This window comes from Pezoporus wallicus, unplaced genomic scaffold (genome assembly GCF_028554395.1).
Source record: "Pezoporus wallicus isolate ANWC-B61680 ecotype Strahan unplaced genomic scaffold, APGP_CSIRO_Pwel_v1 contig_4710, whole genome shotgun sequence".
In the NCBI taxonomy this organism is placed as follows: Eukaryota; Metazoa; Chordata; class Aves; order Psittaciformes; family Psittacidae; genus Pezoporus; species Pezoporus wallicus.
In genome coordinates, this window is record NW_026640647.1 from 3,145,079 (window position 1) to 3,158,551 (window position 13,473).

General features: G+C 37.6%; 1 protein-coding gene across 7 annotated transcripts in view; it reads left to right on the forward strand.

The window, feature by feature from the left end:
* Positions 1-13,473, forward strand: part of SLC39A10 (solute carrier family 39 member 10) — a 108,758-nt gene that overhangs the window by 85,607 nt on the left and 9,678 nt on the right. For 6 of the 7 annotated variants that reach the window (XM_057419918.1, XM_057419919.1, XM_057419917.1 and 3 more), the window contains exons 2-5: positions 3,520-4,569; positions 5,632-5,833; positions 11,159-11,328; positions 12,353-12,571. In XM_057419918.1, coding sequence (XP_057275901.1) covers positions 3,529-4,569; positions 5,632-5,833; positions 11,159-11,328; positions 12,353-12,571 — 1,632 coding nt within the window. In that variant the 5' untranslated portion in view covers positions 3,520-3,528. The remainder of the gene's footprint in view (positions 1-3,519; positions 4,570-5,631; positions 5,834-11,158; positions 11,329-12,352; positions 12,572-13,473) is intronic. The other variant, XM_057419920.1, reaches the window with a different exon arrangement.

A 13,473-nucleotide genomic window follows, 5' to 3' on the forward strand; every position in this document is an offset into this window, starting at 1 on the left:
AGAATGACGATAGAAGATACAGAAGATTGTATAATAGAAGATTAAAAATATTGTGCTAGGGTTATTACTATTTAAACTGAAAATAGTGAGACATCTAATTGATCTTGAAATTGGTCTGATAATGCTCAGCTCTTGTATTCCAGCAGTGAATTGTGGTCATCGGTTGCAAACGATTTTAACCAATAGGGCATGGAGAAAAGGTAACATTCAAAGCTAAACACTAGAATTAGGGATGCATGACTAAATTTTCAAAGTAATGTATTCCTAGTATTGTATGGGACAGTCACATGAAAAAGATCATGAGGTTGTGAAAAGGATTATGATCATGCCTAAGTCATGAATTTCCTGGTAGAGATATTTTAGTCTGAATCCATGCTTGTTTAAATAAGAATAATTTGACTGGTTATATTACCATTGTGTGGCAGAGTGAGAAAAGGTGTCTTACCTACAGAAGTAGTATCCTTTGAGTAACTGAAATTCACTTAAACTTGAGAAGCTGTTTTCGCTAGTGAGAAAGTAAAGTTAAAAAGGTACTGAACGATTTGCTAGAGCGTTACAGTACATTCCGTGTACTTACCTGCTGCTGCTGTCTTCTGTGCAAGCATATTTAAGTTCACCTTTCTCCCCGGGCTTTCATTTGTCTTGCGTGTATCTTAACTGCTTACTCCAAATCCTGAACCTGTTCTTCGCATTCAGTAACATTCAAGATTGTAAATCCCATTGATGGAAATTGCACAGAAATATGGAGCTGTGTTGGATCTGTCACCAGCCATACTCCTGACCCAGTACCTTTACTTACTGCCAGAATGTTTCTGCTTCCTGGGATGATGTAAGTCACAGAGCCCAGGTTCTCAGCCCATGTGAGAAAGAGCATATGTTCTTTATTTAAAGGTTATGGAGTGAGTGTCCAGGCAATCATACAATCTGAGAGTTGACTTAGTCCAGTGACTTCTGGATGAAGATTTGCAACCAGTTTCATTGTACTCCACCAGTAACAACTCTGTACTTACCTGTTTCCTCAAAGGAGAATTCAGAGAGCTTCTGGAAGGTGCTTTGAGATGCTTTCGGTGTTTCTACTTGAATGCCAGTGATGTATTTATACAAACATTAAGGCTGCCTTACATGGAATCCATGCGTGAAAATGACTATATGAAAATAATATCTCAGTAAATTTGGGGGATGAACTAATTTACTTGAAAAGATGGTCACAGCCATTAAAATAATAACTGCAATGTAGGTGATTGGAAACAAACTGGGGTCATTCCAGACTGATGGTTGAGCTGGTGTTCATAAAAATAAAACAGTAGTATACAGTGATTACCCATTAAGCTCTCTGGTGTCCCTAGAATCAGTTTTGTTGCAGGTGCCTCCGTTTGACAGTTACTCTTCTGATCTTAGATTTGCAGAGGGTCAGTATTGCAAAAGAGGGTTCTGTTGTGGTAATCTTGCAAGCAGTTGAAGCCTCAGTGAAAACTCAGTTTTCATCTTCTGTGAAGGTTAACAGGAAAATTTTTTTCTTCATTCTTCTTTGTTAACACATACATTTTCTATATAAAGTCATTAAAAGGTATCCCTTCTTTACCTTTGATTCCTTTCCTCTGTCAACCTGTTGCACGTATAGGAGCTTCCAGGAGAATTTATTTGTGGGATTTTTTGTGCATTAGTTTTGGAAGTTCTTAAGCACAAAACCCACACTGATACTTTAGGAAATTCAAATGGATCTTAAATGTTTGTGGTTTGCTGCAAAGCATTTTCATGACCAATTTCACGAAGCGTGTTTTAGTTCACAGCTAGGGTGGGCTTGAGACAGGCAACTAAATTTATCATTTCTTGTCTGAAAGACAGTATCAAGTTAGGATGCATGGACGGGGTCATTTGCATCTTTGTGAATGTAGGATCAGTCACAGCTCTACTCAAGGTGCACATGAGGAACTAGAACTGCTTTCAGTGTAAAAAGAGTTATAAACTTCACCTGTTCTCCTGTTATTTTACATCCTTTCGTTTGCTGCAATGTTGTGGTACCATTCAGGTATGCAGAAACCAGGGTGAATGGAACTTCTGTCCTTACCCTTTCACTCAGCTCTCATTTGTCAGTCATGTTTTAAATCTAACTAGTTACATGTAAAAAGCCCTACTGTACTTGTTTCATCTGTTTTAGTTAACCTTGTTAAACTGTTCAAACTAGACATTCAACCGTTCAGATTGATTGGGAAGCTCCATGCTGCTTTTTGTTGTTTGCTCCTTTGCTGATAGGAGGGCTTGACTATCTACTATGTGTATGTAGCAGAATTGTTGCAAATGTTCCACATTTATTTGGCTTGGTAACCAGCAGAACAAATTAAGTCTTGCTAGAAAACCCTGGTAGTCTTCACATGATTTATTTTTTCTTTAAAAACTCCATGTATTTTAGTGGTTATTCTCTTCCCAAAATTAAGTCTCTAGAAAATAGAATTCATAAAATACAGTTCTTGGCTTATCTTTACCTTTCTAATTCATTGACATTTTTACATAAGCTTGGATTATTTTTTTCTTTAAAGTTTTTCTTGGAATAATTATTCTGGCTTTACATGTATTTTTACTAGCAGATGTAGACAAAAGAACGCTGTCATACTTTGTAACATAGTGAATTGTTTCCAGCTCCGAACACGAGATCGACTTCTGCAGCGCCCTCTTGTTATCTGATGTTGAATAGTAAGTTTCTTGCATTTAATACTAAGTTGAAAACCACGTGTCGATGATAGAATCTCTACAAACTAGTACTACTTATTTGAGCTTGATTGTATCAGCATTAACAGCACTTTGAGTAGCATAAACATGTTTTCCATATAACCTGATTTTTAAATGAACATCCACTTAGATCTTTGAAATCAGTAAACTCATGTAAGTAAAAAGTACTAAAAATACAAACATTTCAGCAATATATTGAAGTTCATTAATGACAATTTATTTTTAAATCACTAATTACCAATCGAAATCGACCTTAACTATTCTGTGATTCTGTGAAATAGGGAATTGTGCAGTGTGTGTCTTTAGTGGGCGTACTTTAGCGGTACATAAGAGAACAAGTGATCTGTGGGTTTTCAACTGTATTGTCTGCCTGTCATCCTCATAAATAAGAAAATACTGTATGGTTGGTTTAAAATAATGTTTATTCTTTTGTACTTTAACAAGATTTTCATTATACGGTATTGTAAGCACAGGTGCCTCTGAAAATATACAAAAAAAATGTTCTGATATGACTGACTGTCAATGCTGATCTTTTTATTGTAACTGCCTCCTGTTAGTATGGTATGTAAGACTGCATCCGTAAAATACACAGAGCCTATCTTACTGTTGGATAAGTATATTAATACAATTTCTGCAGTAAAAATACTGTGACTGTTATTCTGTGAATGGTGGTATCTAAAAGGATTTGTGAGTCATTCAGTTGGTACAAAGAAGCACCAAACTGATAATCATGTAGTACAAACATTGAGATTGCTCTTAACACCTAAGTGCTTCCCCTTGTGTTTCTTGTAGGAAACAGAGATGAAGGTACACATGCACACAAAATTTTGCATCATTTGTTTGCTGACATTTACCTTTCATCAGTGCAATCATTGCCATAAAGATGGACATCACCGTGGTCCCAAAGGGAAATGTGGACACTACCATAATGACTGTCAGATCTCAAATGATTCCTACTTCCAGAATGGAGGAACAGAATCTATGCCGAGTAAATTTTCAACGTTGGAAGCTGAAAATGAACAAAAATACTACATTGAAAAGATATTTGATCGTTACGGTGAAAATGGAAGATTATCCTTTTTTGGCCTGGAAAAGCTGTTAATAAGCCTTGGTTTAGGAGAGGTAAAGGTAGTGATGATAAATCATGATGATATTGGCCATGATCATGTTTCTCACTTATATGCTTTAGAAGTCCAGGAAGGAAAGCATTCTCATTCTCATAACCATCCTCATGGCCACTCAGATTCAGAAAACCAAACCATGGCTGTAAAGAGAAATCATAAATGTGACCCTGAGAGAGAGACAGTAGCACTATCAGTAAAAGATGATGGCAAACACAGTCATGACCAGAGTCGTCATCATCGTCATCACCACCCTCGTGTACATCATCATGACCATAATGGTACACATCATTCTCGTAATGATTCAGTTAGTCATAGTGAACATGGAGAACAGAACCATGAACCTTCAACAGAGACAAACACAACTCAAGATCAGCCAGAAAGAAAACAGCGCAAACAGAAGAAGAAGCAAAAGAAGATCAGTGAGACTTCAGGAGATTATGCCCCAGATCATGATTCGGGTGATCAGCATGAGCACAATCGTGTTCATAAACTTGATCATGCACATGATGCATCTCACTTGCATGTACGCCGTCATGACCACAGTAGCGATCGTTCTACTAGTCGTGGGCATCAAGATTCCAGTTTAGGTAATGAGGATGGGCACCACCATACCAGCAAACGAGAGGCACCTCGTAAACAGAGTAGTGTAAGAAAACGTGCTCTTTTTCCATCACATAGTCATAAGGATCATAATGAAGATGAACGTGGTCGTGAAGAGGTGAGTATTAAATGAAGAACCGGTAAGTTGACTTTCACTGTTATTACATAACAGTTGAAGGTACATACATACCCACAAATCAGTGCAGAAGCACTGAGACCGTTGCATAACACAGGTTGCAGAGTGAAAAGGTGAGAGGTTACTGCTACAGTTTTGAGTTTACTGTCGGGGTGTTCATTTCTGTCTGCCTGTCTTTTCTCAGAGATCTATCTTCATGCGTATTTACCTGTATAAAAGAGCTCATTAAAGCTTTCTGAGATATCCTGCTTACAGGTGGGGTTGTTTCTCTTCCCAATATTCATTAATACTTCACTCACAACCCTCTCCCCTTTGTTTTGGACTTCTTTCTGCATCTAAGATGATTAACATATTTGGAAACTGCATGGAGACTCTTTCGAAAAGAAACTACTGCATCTCTTTTTTTTTTCAACATGCTTCTAATTTCTTTGTGCTAAGAGATTGCAAAACAATGTAAACGAAGCTTCAGTAGCACTGTGGTCAGTGTAAGCGCTTTCATTTCTCCCTTCAGCATCCATTATTTCTGCCTGGACCGTAAATATACTTTCGCTTCCCCCTTGCAGTTAACTGCTGAAGCAGGACATTTTGCTGTCATGGTTTTAAGCAAGAAGTCAGGATAGGAAAGGGTGGAGTGAGTGCTGAGGCCGAAGTTTTAATCTGAACTAAAAAGTGAAACTCCTAACAGAGAAGGTCCATAAAGAGAAGTGTTAGAAAATGTGGTTTGGGTTTATGTTCTTGCAGTCCGTTCCTGTTGCTCTTTCTTCATTGCTTATACTTTGTAATGGTAAGACTATGGAAACTCATTTTCACTGGCATCTATCAAAAATTTTATTGGTGTCTGAAGTTATAGTGCAGATATTTTTACTGTTTCTTCATAAACCACTTAGATCAGCTAAGACATGTTTTAGCACTGGTGAAATGTTGTGGGCCGGAGTTTCCACTTTCTGTTTGTGTTCTCAAGTTATATGCGAAATTTTCCATAGCTGTAGTTTTTAATTAAATAGTCGCTTTCATACTTACTTTGTTTGTACAATTTGCTTGCAGTGCTTAAATGTTACCCAGCTGCTACGGTACTATGGTCTGGAAACCAGCTCACCGATATCTCCTGAATTGTTTGTATACATGTGTCCTGCTTTGCTATACCAGATTGAGAGGAGGCTTTGTATTGTACATTATGATGAGCTTGAAGATGTTATGAAAAGTAAAAACGCGTCAATTGAGAATAAAGATAAAACTGGTGCATCAGGTAGGTATTTAACATCTAAAGTCTTCAAAATCATTTTGCATTGTAAATATTAACTTGAAAGCTTAAAACGTCATACAACTTAGTATTGACTGTAAAGGAATGGTTACAATTTAACATACTTACTCGAAGAAATTTGAGACGGCATGCTGCTTTGAGTCAGGAAACAGCATCCTGTTTGGCAGTATAATGGCTTCTAAATGACAGTGGCTCAGGGAGGCATACCTTTCTTTCTTATAACTTTTTATCCTTTTTCATTATTTTCACTTCTTATGTTTGCTTATTTTTACTTCCTTTTATTGGTCTTCTGTCATTGCGGGCTAATATCCTAACTTTGGGCCTGTGGCCCAGGCATTTTGGCCTGGATTTGTCCCACGTATCTTTGGACGTTGGACTTTTATAGGAGCATAGGCAAGGTACAGAATCTTTGGGAATGAAAGGACCCATAAATGTGACCAAATCTACCCACCGTTTCGATTATTTTCTTAAACTCTGTTACATACTTTGTCTCTTAATGTGATTGAGGTGGTCTGTGTCACTATCTCCAAGTCGGAAAGTTGCAGCATTAGTTTGGCGTAAATTTTCTTAATGGATTTGATCTGGATCTATGAATTCCGGAATAGAGAACAGCACTTCCATCACAGCTCATTCACTGCAAAATATAGTTTAGCTGTTGCTGGTTTTATGTTCTAGCAGTAATGCAAATTTGTAGAATTGCCATCCAGAGTTTTTTGTGAACTGAAGAAATACAAAGACTTAGGCAAGACACAAGAACATTCAAATTGCCATTTCTGACAACACTTCCCTTTTCTGACTTCCAGTATCAATTCTTCTATACTGCTGCTCTCTTAAGCATATGAGAAGTATTCAATCAAAATCCTCTGTTGACAGTTTTAAGGCAGTTTGCCTTGAGTTAAAATCAGGCTTTTGTTTCTTCTTACCATAGTTTTAAGCTAAAAATATTTTTTACTCCTGTTAAAGCAGTTAATGTAAGGGTGGCATCCATTGTGATTTCGTCATGCTTTTACAATACATGCTTACTCCTGCTGTCTTTCTGAAGTTATAATGGAACTGTTGACATGTTTAGCTGTGGTATAGTATTAAAAATTTAAAAAGTCTTGGGCACAATGTCCATGTTTTGAGAATAACGATACTGGTAATTATGAGTATTTATTAGGACATAGGTGCTTATTAGTACCATTCAAAATAAAGCATGAAGTAAGTACACTCTCGTAGATGATAACTGTTGGAAAGAATGCATTGCTGCTAATTTTTCTTAACAATGCTGGAGTCATTAAAATGATTGACTTTCTACACATAAATCTCCTACAGTGACACAGCCACTATCTTGTTAACTGTTCAAAGGTGGTAAGCCGAATATAGCGTGTGTTTTGTATGGCAGCAGATTGTTTTGTGGGGTAGTTTCACTGTAGTAAGGGTTGACCCCTGCCTTATTACCAAGAGGATTTCTAGAGTAGCTCTAAGCATTTTCTGCCAATTAAAAGGTGGAAACCATGTACAAAACCGCCATGTTGCAGATGCTTTGAGCCAGTTTAATTAGGAAGTTTCTACAGATGAGTGCTTCTATTTAAAAGAATGCATTTTCTCTCTCTGTAATGAGGAAGGCAGTGGATGAATAAATTGGCTTGATGACCTTCAACATTTTAAGGTGCTTAATTTGCAAAATCAGTGAAGCTTACTGTGAACATTTAACATGCTTTCTGACAACTGGGATCTTAAGTATAAATAGCAATAGCAATAATAGTTTGCCAGTTAATTGAAAAAAATTGGGTTTTAAGTTATGGGTTGTGAAAACACGATAACCTCTAAAACAGGTCAGCTGGGCTAGATAATGATAAATCATTCTTCATAACAATTTTCTGTATACCCTTGTGCTAACTACAGTGAGATTTCAGTTTTTCTAATAATCGTCTTCCTTTCTTAAGGAAGTGAATCTCAAAATAACAAATCTAAACTGCTATATGGGGATTGTAGGAGGCGTAGGATGAATGTCAGTCATAGAGTAACTTAACCTGCAGGTTGTAGGATGCTACGAAAATTAAAATGTGTGCTTACCTGAGCTAAGGTAAACCTTTTTAGATAGGAGTATTTGCCAAAGTTATGAGGATGCAGACATTTTTAAACACTCATTTCCTCTGATTTTCTTTACTTCTAATTAAAGCTTTCAAAAAACCTAGAGCAGTGCTGCTCATATTCATTGGTACTATCCTGTAAGGTTTCCATTAGTTCTGATAGTGCATTTTCTAAAGCAAGCTAATTTAGTTAACTGATGACCAAAAGCTGAGGAAGCCATGCTGGGTTTTCTTCCTGTAATTTACAGACAGTTCAGCAATTAGTTCTACTAGTAGAGGATTTTAAAGGGTCTAAAGCTGAGCTTTCACAGTGTACCTTGCTGGGAGAGGAGGCTTTGAAATCATCAAGGGCATCTAAATAATTTGACTTAAAAGGAAAAGTACACCCTACTATGAATCAAGCTAATAGAAGTGATACAAGTAAACAGTAACAGGTTTTTTTATAGTGGAGATCATTTAGAGCTATCGATTAAAAGTGTTTCCGATAACTTGTACATCTGCCTGTGCAGATACCAGTGTTCCTGAACCCAGGAAGGCTGGAGTTTCAGTGGAGCCTTTCTGTTACCTGCAAGCTTTAACAAGAAAGCAAGCTACCTAACCATTGTTGGCCTTCCAAGGAGTCTGCCTTACTATGGAATTAGTCTAATTTACAGGTAGCTGTCCAAATCCAGTTTGAGAAGCCGTCTGTTGTTTGTTACCCACTGTTGGAACAGAGGGCCCTTGCTGAAGAAATTGTTCAGTCACAAACCTCTTCTTTTTTTCCACAGGGGTATTTTACAAGCACCTGCACAATAACTTCACCTACATTGCCAAAGCTTTATATAGTATTCCTAGGAGTGTTATAAATCAAGCTTTTGTAACTTAGGTGCTCTTGCAGGGTTTATAATATCGCACATTAGTTCCATTTCTATAATATTTAGTGTTTTGAACACTACAGATCAATGAAATCTTTCCATAAATTTCTTTTATTGGAATTTTGTTACAAGTCTTCTTTAGTAGTCCTTTTTATATGAGGAGTGTTGGTACATAGATGTAACTGTGGGGCCATGTACAGCTTCTGTATATAATATATTTTTTTAATCATTGATTTGAGAGCAATCTTTCAACCTTTTGCTGATCATTTTGGCTTAAACAGAGACAGAAGCTGATGACCAACATCTGAGAGATGCACAGATGCCATATTCTAATTCTCATGTGCCTTATCTTAATCATGGTGCCATGTTTAGATACTGTATAATTCATCAGAGTATGTAAGACTTTCCAAGATGCATTTGCCAGATCTGTGCTATGATACATGAAACTGAAGACATAATCTCTTCCCATTTTTCTCCATGTAAGGCTCTTGGTCATCTAACCTGGCACTTGATGTCATTAATGTCTGTGTCCATTTTGGCAATCCACAGTCCTGCCAAATGACTGTGTAATATTTATTTGGGCTACTTGTGTATGGTTGCATAATTCAGCATTGAATTACACGACCATATATGCTGTTTGTTTCAGCAGAGCCTTTTAATCCAGACTACATAACTGAAGTGCTCTGGGGATGAATCAAGGCTTGTGTAGTGGCAGCATTTTGGTTAGCAGGGACCTGCTTCTACTCTAGACATACTTTTGTATTCTCGTTTTCCAGCCTTGGTTTCTTAGTTCCTCATCTGCTGGCAGTCTTTGCCTTTTCATCAGCTCTCATGTTTTCCACTTGGTATCAATATGCATTTCAATGTATACTGTATACAGATTTTCCCAATCAGTTTCTCCTGGTGAATGTGCTCTTGTACCCTTTTCTTTGAATTGGATTGTTTCCTTTTCTGCACTGTTGTGGAATGACAGCTACAGATTTCATAAGAACTGATATCCCAAAATAAGATGGAAACCAGCAGATGTTGTAACTCTTGCTGTTGAACAGACCAGGCCTGCAGCAGCCACAGTTTGAGTGGCAAAGTCTTGTCAGATCTGATCTGTAGCATTTTTGGTACAGACAGAACTCTTGGAACATTTGGCTGCTAAATCAGAATTCACTGAGCAGCTACAACATATTCATTCCTCTTTTCTTCTCCTCTTCCCTCCATCCCCCCCATTTCCAAGGGTGTTTTTATCCCACTTGATCAAAAATGAGTGGACCTGTAAGGAAAATTCATGCGCCAAAGTATGGAAATGCTGATAATTTCAAATGAGTTGTTAACTTCCATGGAAGTTGGCAAACTATGTCAACATTATTGATTAAGAATGAAGCTAGCAAAAAAACTTGGAAAAAGCCGAAGCATTTAGGCTAAAATAAAAGAATAGTTCAGATTGAGGAAGTCATGTTCATGAAAAATCTCAGCCCAAACAGTTAATGTTTGTAAAATAGGAGCACCAACTGTTGCTGTCTTTGGGTCTGTGAACCTTTTGAATAGTATTGTTATAATTGAACAGTTTTTACTTACTGTTCTTTGAAGTTTCTGTGATGGAAAGAAATGAGAGATGATAGGCAAAGAGAGAAGAGGAAAAACCTATCAGTTCTAATTCGTAGCCTTACGGCTTGAAGGTAGAAGAGAAAATATTTTATTAGGGTGAGATGCTGGCTGCAAGAGCCATCTTTCTTTGCTGATAGGATTACGTTGGGTGACCATATTCCTATTATCGCATAATGCCTTATGTTGGTAGTGAGTTAATTTCTGTTCTTCCAAGCTCTTAGCATTTTATTTTAAAGTTTCTCTGTCAAAGGTTGAGTCTTCTCCCAAATGAAAACTTGTGTTTCAAAGCACCAGGTGAAATGAATGGTGCCTAACTGAACATGCACCTCATAACAAAAGAGAAGAAATACTGATTGCAGTTAAGTTTGGCAGCGGAATCATTTTAAAAACAAGTGTTAAATATGAGTTAGTCCTCGTAGACATCTGTTAAGTTAAGTAGCAGAGACTGATTTGTTCGAACACGAAATCTTTTGCTTTTTGTGTTTCATGAAGGGCTACAGAGGGAAGCCTGGTACAGCCAGGAAGAATTGCTCAGCTCCTTTTAGGGGATTGTCCTCTGGTGTCTTTCCCTGTATTGCACTGTACTGCAAATAAGCCTGTGTGTGTTTTGCTGTGGACTTCAGTATTGCCTTCATATTTTTCAGCATTTTATGAATGAACAGTCACAATTAGGTTTTACAGGAAGGTGCCATTCTTAGGAGAGAGTTGAAATTCATTAACCAGCCTTAAAAGTCTTACAAGTATTGTTCTGATAATCTTTCTGTATTCATTTCTTCCCACAGCCTGGTTTTGTGGTATCATCTCTATCACCGTCATTAGCCTGCTTTCCTTACTAGGTGTGATCTTGGTTCCCATCATTAACCAATGGTGCTTCAAATTTCTTCTAACTTTCTTGGTAGCTCTGGCTGTTGGAACAATGAGTGGAGATGCACTACTCCATCTCTTGCCACATGTAAGTATGGTTTCCTTGCCTTCTTTTCCCCCCTCCTTGCTCTTAATTGTAACTAGATAATAGCATTTTCAAAGAATTGTTTGACAAGTATCAACACATAAATGTTCACTGTTGCAGGTGCAGATGACTTAACTGTGAGGGACAGGCTGATACTGTGTGAGACTTTCTGTTAACAAAAAGAAAATGTGGATTAAAGTAGTTGTGTATTCATAGCTTTAACTTCTGTCACACTACTTTAAAACATCCAATGAGACCAACAATAGTATTTAAAGTTTTACTATCTCTTGTCTACTGAAATTGGTGTATCAGTAGCAATTAAAAGTATTTAGGGGGGGTTAAACTTCCTCATTAATTACTAGTCTTTGGGGAGAAAGTAACTTCTAACTTACTGAACCAAGAATTTGTCCCAGTTCCTGGGAAGATAAACAGGTTTTAGTTTGTGGTGGGGTACTGTAATTCTAAATGTTATCTTAATTCTTTCAGCATAAAGTCTGATGTTTGAATGTTTCCTTTGTGTAAATTTTAATACAAATTTCTGGGCATTTCAGACATTTTCCAAGTTTGGATTTCATATCAGAAGTAAGGCTGTAACTGGCTGCAACTGTTAAATCATCTTTGGTTGCTAATGGGAGTGTGGGAATGGTAGTTCCTTGTGACAGTATGAGTGTTAGTCTCATTAGCTATAGCATTGTGACAACCTCATTATGTTCAGCATTGTGACAGGAAAAAAGCTGAAACTAAATTATCTCCCATTCACCGCTAAAAAATTTCCCAGAGGAATATTCTTTTATTCATTAGGGTAATGAATGGTGTAGTGAGAAGTTTCCATAGTAAAATGCATTTGTGTTTTAAAAACAAACAAAACCCAGCAAACAACCAAAACCACACAAGCACACAACCCAACTCGTAAAGTCTTTTTCTGCTACTTTTCTGGCAATGTTACATGTTTTGTCATCTGAGCGTGGATCCATTTCAGTCTCCTGATTGCACCAGGTCATGCTGTTTCATTGTTTTCTCTCCTAAGTCACATGGAGGCCACAACCACAGTCACCACCATGGCCAAGGTCATGTACATGAACACAAGCGTTCTCATCGACATGCCCACGGACATGGAGTGCAGACAGAAGGCTTTCTGGAAGAAAATGATCCAGTGCTGAAAGGTCTTGTGGCACTTGGAGGCATTTATGTTTTGTTCATTATTGAACATTGTTTAAGAATGTACAAGCATTACAATAAACAGAAGGTATGCGCTAAAATTGCATGCTGTGATAAAATATATTACCTGAAGTTCTCTTCTGCCTTTTGAGGAATTGCCTTTGTGATGATTCATTATATTGTGAAGATGAACGAGTGCTGCTTATCTGCATTCTGTTTGATTTTATGGGAGGAAACCCTTTTGTAAAAGAGGTAATTTGGGAAGGTGGAGTAGAAATCTGATGGGGGAGATTGCAGCTTTTTGGCCAGATATATTTGGAGGTAGGCCTGAGTTAAAGAGATGACAGCTCTTTCTCCGAAGCACCATGACTTTTGTTTTGCAAAATAGGAAAGGCAGTGTGTAGGAAAGAACTGGGAATAGAGCAGGGCAGTTGTCAGACAATTTAACTGTATGTTGCTAGCTAATGAGGCCAGCATAAAGAGCTGTTCAGTTTTTCTACATGAGAAAATGCTAAAATTTGCAGACCTCCTGCTTCCTATAAATTGCCAGTCAAATTTTAACTTGATTCCCTGAAAATGATTGGATTTTTAGGGCTGGGAGCATGAGGTCTAAAAGGAGAGGAAGAACCTCAGGGTACTTGAATGACAGGAGGCTGAGATTCAAGCAACCAAAGAGCCATAGTCTTCCAACAGTCAGTATAGGATCATAGAATGGTTTGGGTTGGAAAGGACCTTAAGATCATCTAGTTCCAACACCCTGCCATAAATACGCTTTCAGCTTTTGCCTCCATCATTCAGCTTTGAGGAAAAAATTATTTTGGTGAAGCTGTAACTGCTTCACCCAAATGAGCATGGAAACTTTTGAAGTTCTCTGTTTTCACGTCAGACCTGCTGCCTCAGCTGGACAGGCAGCAAGAGGAGGTATTTCCTAGATCTTCTGATAAAGAGATAAAAGCTGTCACATTGGGCATGTGTTCTTTGAGGCTAATT